Genomic DNA, 12,996 nt, shown 5'->3' on the forward strand with positions numbered 1-12,996 from the left:
ATTTCAAAAATGGGTCTGCTGAGAAGCTTGACGATATTCGGGGAGATGATCCTCCTGGTTGGTGTTGTGGGCACCTCGCTTGCTTCGGTGATAACCATCGCACTTTTGAAGGTATTGTCCCCTATAGATACCTTTAGCTCCATATTTAAAGTAGGGTCCAAATAGTGGGATATAGAGATCCTATAATAAACCAGAAGAGTGGCCTACTGTTCTGATACATTTAGCAACACATTTTGCTTTCAACAAGAAATACTGATATAAAAGCTGTTATGTCCCTGCTTATGATACATTCATGTAATGACCTGTTCGAATATTATTGTGCGCTGTATGTCTCAGCCATAACTGGGGCCTAACAAATATGCACATGATATGTCACCTGACTAATCTGTATAATTAATTTAATCATTTTCCTCTTTAATTTGTAACCTTTTACATTTATACATACATGTTAAGAAAATAATCTCTGTTGGTCATACAACTTTGTTGTGAACAAAACTACACATAAGTATAAAAGCATAAAAGCTGTTATGTATCTGTGTATACATGCAGGTAGAGACCTGTCGGAATGTGTGTTGTATGTCTCGGCCATAACTGGGGGCTTTGGAACATGCCTAACAATCATTGATTAATCTTATGCACATGACTAATCACCTGACTACCCTGTATAATGTTGAATTATTTTCCTCTTTAATTTGTAACCCCCCCCCCCCTTATGGCCGATATAATTCACCATATGTTTAGAGCCGAATATATATATATAATGCATATGTTTGTGATTGTATACATACAGTAAAGAATGTAATCTCTGTTGGTCAACCTTGCTGTGGACAAATCTACAAATGAGATTCCAGAAATAATAACGACAAACAATGTAGAGAAGTGCAACAAATTTGATGAATAGAGCACTGCCTTCTATGCTGTAGGACCCATTTTGCATAATAATTCTATAAGCAGCCGTATCTGAACGCCGAACAAACAGTCATGTAAACTTAGCAATTCAGTACTATGTCAATATAGGCTGGCATTTCCGAACGCAAAGGTCTGTCATAAACATGATCCATAGCTCAGCTAGTGCCATGTATATGGAGAGGGGAAAAAAGTCGCTCTGTCTTTGCCTCTTACTTGTAATATATTACATTATAGACGAAAAACGCGTAAATTCATATAGACATAATCAATCTATTTTTCATTCGAATTATCATGCAGAACAATAATCATATTAGACGTTATTTTTGTATATACATGTATTATAATAATTTGAATATTGCATTTATTCATTTAGAGATTTGATGTAATGTGCTGTGTGTAGATTGAATGTATTTTGATATGAGAGTTAATGTTTAGGAAGAGAAGATTGTGAGGAAATATTTTTTTTTTTAATCATACTTATTATTTTAGCTGTGTAAAATGTGTTGATTTGAGCTGTATAACAACATCTGCATCAATAAGTACAAATGGCCGGCATACACAAGTAGAATAAACTCACTTTATTTATAATAATTATTGAGAATAGTGATATTAGATATTGCAATTGTAATATTTGGTTTTGTATTGTATTGTAGGTTGATCTCATTGTGCAATTGTTAAGATGAAAAAGATTGATTTTTGTTGTTCTATGCGGGTTTGTTTTTTTTTTTTTCATTGCTACGCTGTATCTTGTGTATATTTTTAATGTATTCATGGTCCTTTGTTAACAATGTCTGTAGTACAGCCTCCGGGCTGTGATAGGTATTGATCAATAAAACACCTTTTCAATTCAATTCAGATCAATTCAATTCAAGTCGATACGATTCAATTCAATTCAAGATTTTGCAAATATTCCCGGGGTTTCATGAATGAATGCAGGTGCAACGTTGGTCATCGCTAATGACCATGGCCCCGTTTTATCAAAAGATATAATCGATTATAAATTTCATTTCCACACAGGCTGCCATAGACTTACAATAGAAATCAATTAACTATAATAATCAATTATAACTCTCATAAAACAGGGCCCATGTCGTTGGTACAACCGGCAAAGTTGACTTTAAGTCAGGTGATTGGCAGACTTTGGCGACTGATAACTGTGTGTCAGATAGTGTGAAGAAAAAACAAACAAGCAAACAAACAAACAAAGGAACAAACAAAGCTTTACCACTTTGAGACCCTAAGATTCCAGCATCAGCATCAACTTCAACATCAACATGTCAAGAGAGTGTATAACCAATGCTAGTTGTATGGGACTTATTTATGCCGCGGTTGGGCTTTCATTATGCAAAGTCAAACTGGAGTGACAACTATAAATTGTGATCGACGATGTTTGAATATTATGATCAAGTATTAGATATGAACTTTAAATAGACATTGTATAGTGAACGAATTGACTTTACCCTCGACGTATGCCGATACGAAGCACAACATCATTGAAAGTGGAGAATGAGGGTATAAACGCTACACACTGAGAAGAAGTGTCAGTTCATGCAATATCTATAGATGGGGAGTTTTGTGATGAAATTATGGTGATTATATTGTTTTCTCTCGCTCTTTCTCTCTCTCTCTCTCTCTCCCTCTCTCTCTATATATATAATATATATATATATATAATATATATATATATATATATATATATATATATATATCGTCTTATGTGATATATAGCCGAGTAGTGTGTACGACAATAATACTGATAGAGGTAGAAGGAACTCAGTGCACATTTTGACGATTTTGAAAGTGCATAATTATGAAGTATTTGTTAAGTTATGAGCTTTTAAATGCAGAGTGTCTAACGTTCCGAGTTAACAAAAATTTTGATATGTGCGTTGCCAATATGCAGCCAGAATATCTGATATCAATTGCAAGGTACTGATCATTAGAGTTTTTATGTTCCTTTGCCTATCCTGAAATTTAGATTCCTTTCATAAGCGAAATAGAGGTAGGCAATTTACACCTTTCCTCAGAATAATAAAACGTCTTTATGATGGAGGGACAAAATATAGACTTCAACTGAATTTATTTAGAACCAGAAAAAAAATCCAACCGTTAATCTCTTTACAAAAGGGGAGTGTTTTCTGGAGTGACATAGGGGTAATCTTTCATCTCCCCCTCTTTTCCAAAACTGAAGTGTATCAGATTTTATACACGATGTTGGGAGACATTAGTCTTCTATTATGCTAAATTTCGTGGCGTTTTCAAAAGGGATAGTGTCCGAATTTACTATATTCATCACTTCCCCATGGCGATATAGCTTTTGAAAAAAAAAATAAAAAATGGCTTTCTTCCGTATAGATACCTATGTAGTTAATACTTTGGTATAGTGACAACATGATGTGAGCTTATAGAGAAGAATGGAACCCAGATATGTTAATTGAGGGAATGCAGCAATATCGGTAGAACACACAAATCAATAAAGGTTTGAGGAGAATCGGACAATCCGTTAAAAACGCTATGTGTTCCTAAAATTTTGGTGCTGCCATCTGTGGATGAGAAGACAATACAGCCCAATTATTGACGTCACATGTGGAAAACAATATAAAGAAAATTTGAAGAAAATTCAACATACTCGAACGAGCACTTGATCTAGTAACTCTTTCAAAAGTAGGGGGAATAATGATAGCCTTAACATATCAGTAACAAGTCGAGGCAATGTGTACTTTTTATTTAAAAAAAAAAAAAAAACCTCAATTTTGTGGAATTCTCTGTGTATTTTCTCTCCGTGCATATAACGATGACGTTACCAACTAGAGAAGTCGTCTCATCCAGCAAGATGGCAATTTGCATTATTTTCTCTACTGCAATATGATGGACATTATCTCTTCCTGTTGTGGATTGATCTTTTAACATACATCAGCATAGATAAGTATAATTAAATTCCTTATCAGCAAACAGCGCAGTGATGTAAGAATCCAATATTTATTCCAATGTATTGTTACAGGGAGTTGTGGATTGATCTTTTAACATATATCAGCATAGATAAGTATAATTAAATTCCTTATCAGCAAACAGCGCAGTGATGTAAGAATCCAATATTTATTCCAATGTATTGTTGCAGGGAGACTTCGAAGGAGGATGCCCTCTCTACCCTACGATCTCAGATGGGGGCGACAAAGTTTTCATTGTTCTCAATGATGTTTCAAACTGTAACTACGTAATCACATTTAACGTGAGTGCAATAACTTATGTTTGCAAGATGCAATCATTGATTGAATTTGATGAATGTTATCTCTTTTTTTTACCCTATCGAAAGTCATGTTCATACAAATAATAAAAAAGGAGAATGTTAAAAGTACTATATCATAACGTACTTGACGACCAGTACTGTAACCTGCATATGTTTATATAATAATTATATAATGATTATCATGATCGTTATTTAACGATACATAGGCCTATTTATAGTTTATATTTGAAGTATTTCCACCGAGAACCGTATTTATACTCTTTATGTACGCACCTGTGTATGGAAAATAATTTGAATTTATTCAGCGTATATTTTGGGGATTTTTTTTGGGGGGGGGGGGGTGTGGGGGTAGTTACCTGAAAGCTGAGTTTTATGAACGCATTATACCATCACGAGGATGCCTCTCACTCGATCAGTTTCTTGTGAGCACACAGAGAGGGTCGTTGGAATGACTAAGTCTGAAAAGGCCGTTAGGGGCACTAAAAAAGGCTGTTCGAGTGTTTTGATGAATACTGCTCTTCAGTCTTTTTCCTGTACATTTTTGTTTTGATAAAGTGTAGACTATCGAGCTGACTTAATCACTCCGTAAAGGATTTTGCAAACTTTTCAAACATCCATCCAGCAGAAACCAATTAATGTTCGAGTGTTTTGATGAATACTACTCTTCGGTCTTTTTCCTGTACATTTTTGTTTTGATAAAGTGTAGACTATCGAGCTGGCTTAATCACTCCGTAAAGGATTTTGCAAACTTTTCAAACATCCATCCAGCAGAAACCAATCAATGTTCTCGCTGGTCTTATAATATGTAAGGCAGAAGGTTGCTATGGGCAGGCGGTTGTTTTGTCAGGTAGTGGCTACAGCAGGTTCGAATAAATATGGTCGTACAAAGTGTATATCATAAACTGCAACGATTGTCTTGACGGATGGAGGTATAGAGTTATGTATAGACAGCAATAAGACACTGTTTGAAATAATAGTTTTCTTAACTTTATCATAATCTCTCAACATTAGTTTCTGGTGACTGAGAACTATTTCTTCGAATGGTATTTCATTAAATTATCATTCAATTCAATTACAAAATTATTTCATCGAACAAAAGGCGATACATCGTTCAAAGTATACAAGCAAAGAAGAAAAGAAGTACAAGCTATATAATGTGCGAATAGAGGTCTGTATGACTGTATACAAGTTTATACATATAAGACAATTAACAGTGCGTAGTTTGCAAGAATGACATTGAAAAGTAAAAAAAGCGATGGAAAAGAGTGATCCACTAAAAAGCAGAGCTTGCATACGTGGATCACTCGCTAAATAGTATGCAAATAACATATTCATCCAAAATTTATCATTGAATAAAAATGTGTTATGATAAACGTATATATTTTGTCAACGGTACTTAGAAAATACAGATGAAGGACAAATGTAAAATAAGATGTTAATATTTTGGCACAGACAATATCCATTGAACTCATTATTACGCCCATTGTGGGAGCATTGGATAAGACTCTGACTTTGAAACATTAGGTATTGGGTTCGAATCCTCCCTCGGCGTTCATCCTTGAGCAAGATGTAATGTTTCCCTACAATTTTCCACTTGACTATAGCACGTGTGCATAATTGAGTGCCAGGCAATAAAAGAATGGCTTTTCCGGCAGGGCCCTTTGGTAAAGCAGTGACAACAGTGTAAAAGGGCCACAGAATAAATAGGAAAATTCATGTATTATCACCATTTGTTAACAATATTCTACTATTTCTTCAGGCCATCGCATTACTGGCAGTCATTCTCATTGGACTACCAAGAGCCATGGAGTTAATGAAGAAGAAGAAGTCAATAACAGGAAGGTATGTCAAGAAAGAACAAACAACAAGATATAAAAAGGACTTTAACCCTAATAGAATCAACATCGAGTTTTCTAATTTTGCCATCTCTTTGTTTCAATTGCTATAAAAGTATAGCGGCAATGTGATCAATAATTTTTCACCTAAACGATCTCGCAAGTAAACATCTCAATCAATAACCGCAGAGTGGCAATAATCTGCTCACAATGGACACAAAAAACCGAAAAATAAAGAACATCCAGACCTACATGAATATTATATACACGCTGAAAAGGGGGCCATGATGTACGATCCCAAGCGAACTGCGTATTTACGCGGTATGAATTTTGGGGGTCGAATTTCAATAATGCTTTCGTGATTTTGCATATCCAAACTATACACATGTCACTCTTTCATGGACTAAAATTGACACCACTTTCTTTCCAAATAGATATAGCGACAAGGCGGAATGGTTAAGTCAAGTCACATTGTGATTGCTACCCACAAACACGATACATATCGCGCTTTGATATCTTTTCATTCCCCCATTTTTTTTTTCTTAATTAGAATTTGTATCGTAAATGACTGTACATTTCAATGTGGCAGCAGGTTAAAGGGATCGTATAGTTTTGGTTGAGACCTAATTTCAGGTTTTTAACATTTTTGGTCAGATAATGAGAAACCTCTCATGAAATATGAAAGAGCATGTAATTCTATGAGGAATTCAACGTTTATTTGATGAAAATTTGTTTTGAAATGGCTGAGATATCCAAAAAAGAGCAATTCTAATAAAGTGTGGGACCCACACTTTATTACGATCGCTTTGTTTTACTTTGTTTTTGGATGTTTCAGTCATTTCAAACCCGATTTTCATCAAATAAGCTTTGAATTCCTCTTAAAATTGTATGCTCTGCACTACATCATAAGTGTTTTCTTGGTATCTCGCAAAAAGTTAAAAACCCAATTCTCATCTCCACCAATACTGTACCATCCCTTTAAATTCATAACAGAAACTATAGTGAATAAAATGTGATTGATTTAATTTTCTCTTCACCTTTCTGCTGTTCAGCACCATTTTCCAATTCGTCATCGTTATACTATGTGCCGTGATCGCCCTCCTCGCCCTTGTCTCGGCTTGCATCGTCACGGTCGGGTTCAAAGACCTATGTGATGGAATGGTATCATATTATCCATACTCTAGGTAAGTAATGTTGCACACCAGACATCAAAGCCTTATGCCGTATACAATATTGCTCAGTACAGCGCCTGAGGCTGAAATCAAATCAAATGAAATGTCATCAAATGAAAAGCAAATCAAATGTTGTATATAACATGACGAGCAGGGTGTATGTCACGCGTTATAGGCCTACAGCCCCATGAGTTATTGCAGTGCCCGCGAGTCATATACAGTCCACGAGTTGCACAGCACACGAGTGCAGTCCAAAGGTGGATACAAGAGAGCAATGTCCATGAGCACGACACCAAGTAAAATAGGTCCACGAGCTAGACACTGTAGGCAAATATAAGGCCATGAGCTAGACACTGGGCAAATAGAAGGCCCACAAGCTTGGCAGTAGGCAAAAAAGGCCCATGATCATGAGGTCGACTTTATACAGGGCCTTGATAAGCCCATGAGGTCGACATTAATGTCAAGCCCTTTGACCTATTTTGCTTTATGTCGAGCTTATGTTCCTTATTTTCCTAGTGTCGAGCTCGCTGGTCTTATTTTCTTAGCCTCTATATTCTTTACTGTGGTCATCCCACGAGTCATACAGCCCATGAGTTCGGCACTATTGATTGATTGAGGCCAATTTAGGCCATTTATTCGGCAAAATAAAACACAATAACATGTAATAATGGCGTTTACAACGAGAGCCAGGCAGCCTTGAAAGCATCTTGTGCTTGTGTTAGGTTGCCTACACATGAAAATGCAACTTTGCAATAGCAACATATATTACAACTGGTTCTGTGTGAAATCAAGTAAATAAAAAAAAAAAAAAATCATCACATTAATACGTACATAGTATATACACACTCTCACACACACATACACACACACACACACACACATGCAGTTTACATACTACTCTACTACTCAGTCATGGCTAACTGTTCAAAGAAAGAACGCTTCAGTGAGCACTTAAATCTAGAAAGAGTTGTACTGCATTTCAAAGCAGTACTTATTGAATTCCATTCACTTACACCTATGAACCTAATAGAGTGGGATCGTACAGTTAAACGAGTAAAGGGATACCGTAAATTACTTCGGGAACGAGTGGAATACATATGAAAATAAGAATTTGTTAGAAACATATTATCAAATACAGAAGGGAGCATACCTCTATGATATCTGAACATAAAGATAAGGATATTCAATTCAAGTTCATGCAATGGCAAAATCTGTAATTTGATAAACAATGGCAGACTGGGGCTATAATATGGGGCATTACTTATTAAACGTATTGTTCGTTTTTGAAGAAGAACAAGCTTATTAATATGTACATGATATGTTTTTCCCCAGATTTCATTACAGTAATTTAAATGTGGCAACACAATAGAGTTATAAATAATAATCAATATTTTTCTTGGTAAAAAATGTTTGAGTTTTGATAAAATCCCAACGGTCCGTGAGATTTTTGAAGAAACATTGGATATATGAAGTTTCCAACTGAGGGATTCACTGATAAGTATACCTAGAAAAGATATTGATTCAGTTCTTTCAATAACATTATTATCTATCATTAAAATATCACTATTCAACGATACTTTTTTAGTCATAGAATGAAAAATAACATATTTTGTTTTATCATAATTCAAAAATAACTTGTTACTCTTGAACCATTCATTTAATAATTGAAGTTGTGTATTCACTGTCCTTATCAATAAAGCAATATTCTTATGTGAAAACATAACCACTGTATCATCAGCAAAAAGTGAAAACTTAAATACACGAGAACAATTTACTATATCATTAACATAAATAAGAAAAAGCAGAGGACCCAAAACAGAACCTTGTGGTACACCAATATTTACAGAGAGATAAGAGGATCTGACACCATCGACCATCACATACTGTTTTCTATTGGACAAATAATTTTCAAACCACTGTAACTGTACACCTCTCACTCCATATAAATACAATTTCTTAAGTAGAATCTTGTGGTCGATGGTGTCAAATGCTTTTGACAAATCCATGAAGACTCCACAACAATAATTACCATCATCAATTTTCTGCAAAATATAATCTGTGAAGGATATTACGCTAGAACATGTAGAGAAATATTTTCGAAATCCAAATTGTTCTGGTATCAATATATTATTTTTGGTTAAAAAAATTAGAAAGACGATTGTACATTAATCTTTCCAAAACTTTAGCAAAATAGAAAGAATTGCAACCGGCCTATAATTTTCAATACATTCTGGATTATCCTTCTTAAATAACGGAACAATTTTAGCTATTTTAAGATTATCAGGGACAACACCAAACTGCAAAGATGAATTATAAATATAACAAAGAGGTTCAACAAAACAATAAATGCATTCTTTTATAATTCTTGGCGCAATATCATCAGGACTGCTTGCCTTTGAACTTTGAATAGACAAAGATATATCTACTATTTCATGAGTAGATACTGGTGTACAGAAAAAAGAATTATTGTTTTGATATGAAAAATAATCAGTAAAATCACGCGAAGTGTTCGGTACTTTATAGGCAAATAAAGCCAACAAGTTCGACACTAAGGAAAAAAAAAAGCCCTCGAGTTCTACACTGGGTAAAAATGATCCACGAGCTCGACATTACATCATGGGGCTTAATGTGTCGGGTCTCCTGGGCCTTGCTTTACGTAGTGTCTATCTAGTGGGCCTTGTTTGCCTAGTGTCGAACTCATAGACTGTATGACCCATAAGCTGTATAAATCGTATGGGCCTGTACGACTCATGGGCTGTATGATTCGTGGGTATCGAACACGTGACGTGTACCCTTTTTACTTGATGTCTAGCTCGTGGGCTGCATGATCCTTGGGAGTATGGCACATGGACATTTTTTTTCAATGTGAAGCACGTGGGCTGTGTGACTCGTGGGTGTTTATATATAGCTTGTAAGATTACCGCGATGAACAGGGTACAACAAACCCAACGGAACGCTGCATGTTTCAATCATTTCGTTTAATAACAGTGTCCCATAGTGGTAGACTCAGTCACAGAAGTAGATGTATTCATTAATAACCCCACATCTGTCGTTGAATTTCTGTATGGATATACATGGTTTTGTTGAAAAGTCCCTTTTCTTTCCTTCCTCTGTCGATATGACATTATCCAGTACAGAAAAAAAAATTGTGTGTGGTTTTTTTTTTGATTTAAGATTATTTCAAACAGCGCCTGTATATACACATATTGTTGCAACGGCAAACAGAGATGGTGAACTTTGAACGCACACACTAATCCTCACTGCGACTTAGAAAAATTCAGTCTTGTTTCCTTTTCATTATACATAAATGTTCCTACTCTTTGAGCAGAACATTGTTAAATGTTTCCATGGCAAAGTCAAAGAGTTTGTATGCTCGTCTAATATTCGCGGTTGTGGACCTCTCTTTCTTTTTTTCCTGCCAATGCGTTCCAGCTATAACCAATGAAAAAAAAGCGATCATAAGTAAATCAAGGTGCTTTCTCATCCGCTTCGCAGGTGCGTTGACTTCCAAAGGTCAGAGTGGGAATATTATGATGGAAGTAATTTCTACGACTATTTGAGTGCTGCACAGGTAACCATAAACTGGTCTCTAGATATAAATCTTGCTTATTTTCCTGTCGTCTGAGCCAAAATTATTAGTTTGCTTTCTTCAACTTCCTTTAATTATTATTATTTTTTAACTCTCCGACAAATTTCCTCTCTGGTTAGATTTTGGGAGAAAATTACAGAAGAAAATGTACTCTCAACTTCAATGCCTCAAAGCCTCAAACGCAGGATAAATGAAATTGGGAAAGTAATGATCATATCAATCACAAACTAAAAGCAACATCACTAATCTTGACGAAAATAGCGGTAAAGACATTTACATTATGTCTGTGTATTGAAATGTTATACATGTATTTCTCTTTATTTTTATTATTTGTGTAATGTATACAAATTATATGTATTTTCAAATATGTCGTATTTCTCAATATGGGTATATGAATCATTTATCATTATTGTGTGTGTGTGTGTGTGTGTATCACCATGATAAAGATGGGGTAACAAAATAAAATATTAGCAAACTTAAGGAAATCCTGAGTTATAATATTATCCTTGCCTACACCAACTCGCGAACTGACAATATGACGATGATATAAATATATGAAGACCGTGATTAAGATGACACTGTTTGGCGCAAAATCAGTTTGAGCGTTGTGAGGTGATGAAGTCATCCTAATATGTATATATTCGTTTGATTACACATATGTATACTACACATTTCACACATTATGTCTATTTATTCATTACACATTAAAGGGACAGTGCAGTTTTGGTTGAGACCTAATTTCAGGTTTCTAACATTTTTTGGTGAAATAATGAGAAACCTCTTATGAAATATGAAAGAGCAGTTAATTCTATGAGGAATTCAACATTTATTTGATGAAAATTGGTTTTGAAATGGCTGAGATATCCAAAAAAGAGCGATTCTAATAAAGTGTGGGACCCACACTTTATTACGATCACTTTGTTTTACTTTATTTTTGAATGTTTCAGTCATTCCAAACCCGATTTTCATCAAACAAACTTTTAATTCCTCTTAAAATGGTATGCTCTGTACTATGTCATAAGTGTTTTCTTGGTATCTCGCAAAAAGTTAAAAGCCCAATTCCCATCTCCACCAATACTGTACTATCCCTTTAAAACTGTAAGGCAAGAAAGGTGACTGTACTTCCAAATATATCCCCCGGAACTTTATGTAAACAATGGCTTTTTTGGGCTTGATTTTTTTTTTTTTTTACTGGACAAATGTTGTTTATCAAGTTGTCTTGCCTTTCCATGTAGGATACCGATACTTTCTACATTTTCTTCAGGTTTATTATGATTAATTGTGATACCTTTCTGATTGATCTCCCTGAGTGTAATGTATAATGTGCTGCCCAATATCTCCTTCAGTTTATGTAATTTCGTATTGTATATTTTGAATGAAAGGTGCTACAATTTGTCACATTGGTTTACAAATTTGTCAAACATTTTAATTGCATGACTGTTAGAGTTTTTCTCTAACTTTTGACATATGACATTCTAATGCCATTGCAGGTAGCATCTTGGCTGAGTTTTCTTTTTTGGCTGTTGGTTGGTGTGGCCTCATTTCTCCTCTTGACGTTTCTCCGGCAGACCAGTCGCCCCGAATCAGTTCCCACTTGAGCCTTCGTTTGTCTCGAGACGCTGACGGAAAAACCACGATGGCAATGTTGCAAAGTTACAGTCACTGCACATACTGTTTGCAAAAGATTTGCAGTCCAGTCATAAAAACACGAGCAACAGCGCTGTCCAATTACGCATATTGCATGTAGAAATAGTCTTAAGAAATAGCTATAATTCGTAGATGAATGAGTCGCACTCTCCTAATAATTATATCAGTCATTCACGATTTAAGATACCTCATATTAGTCTCTTCTCGTGAGGGACCTTTTATGTAAACCGTGTCGGATCACCAAGTTATGCTAATAAGACAATGTGCTAATGTTACTTCATGGAAGTATGCCCTGCTCAGAGGCTTGATACTGGTGTCCGACATTTTACTTTACACTAATATTTTTTTGGGACGACAGTTATAAATTTGTTGCCGTCTACTACTACCTACCTACCTATACTATCCTTTCTGTCTGGCATAGCTATATCAGTGATAAGACGTGGAGTCTCGTGGCTGTAAGATAATTACAGTAGTTTTACCTGCCATCTTAATGAGTAACAGTAGGACAAATTGATTTGGGGAAGAGTGTTATATCATTATATGTTAAATTTTGACATCTATGAGATGTGAAAATGTATCTAATAATGGTTATGTAGC

The 12,996-nt window shown here is 35.2% G+C and overlaps 1 protein-coding gene across 1 annotated transcript; it reads left to right on the forward strand.

Annotated features, from left to right (window-relative positions):
- Nucleotides 1–9: 9 nt before the first annotated feature.
- Nucleotides 10–12,350, forward strand: LOC140235265 (transmembrane protein 179B-like). Its single transcript, XM_072315297.1, has 6 exons — nucleotides 10–111; nucleotides 4,028–4,138; nucleotides 5,916–5,998; nucleotides 7,044–7,175; nucleotides 10,659–10,734; nucleotides 12,243–12,350. Exons 1-6 carry the CDS (start codon nucleotides 10–12, stop codon nucleotides 12,348–12,350), a joined length of 612 nt encoding a protein of 203 aa, XP_072171398.1.
- The last annotated feature ends 646 nt before the right edge of the window (nucleotides 12,351–12,996 follow it).

Source organism: Diadema setosum, chromosome 11 (genome assembly GCF_964275005.1).
Source record: "Diadema setosum chromosome 11, eeDiaSeto1, whole genome shotgun sequence".
NCBI lineage: Eukaryota > Metazoa > Echinodermata > Echinoidea > Diadematoida > Diadematidae > Diadema > Diadema setosum.

Bases quoted from the DNA above. Each gene is read 5' to 3' on its own strand.
- LOC140235265 (XM_072315297.1), top strand. From the start codon at position 10: ATGGGTCTGCTGAGAAGCTTGACGATATTCGGGGAGATGATCCTCCTG. The intron at 5,999-7,043 runs GTATGTCAAGAA...TCTGCTGTTCAG, and splicing joins AAGAAGTCAATAACAGGAAG to CACCATTTTCCAATTCGTCA. The intron at 7,176-10,658 runs GTAAGTAATGTT...TCCGCTTCGCAG, and splicing joins TCATATTATCCATACTCTAG to GTGCGTTGACTTCCAAAGGT.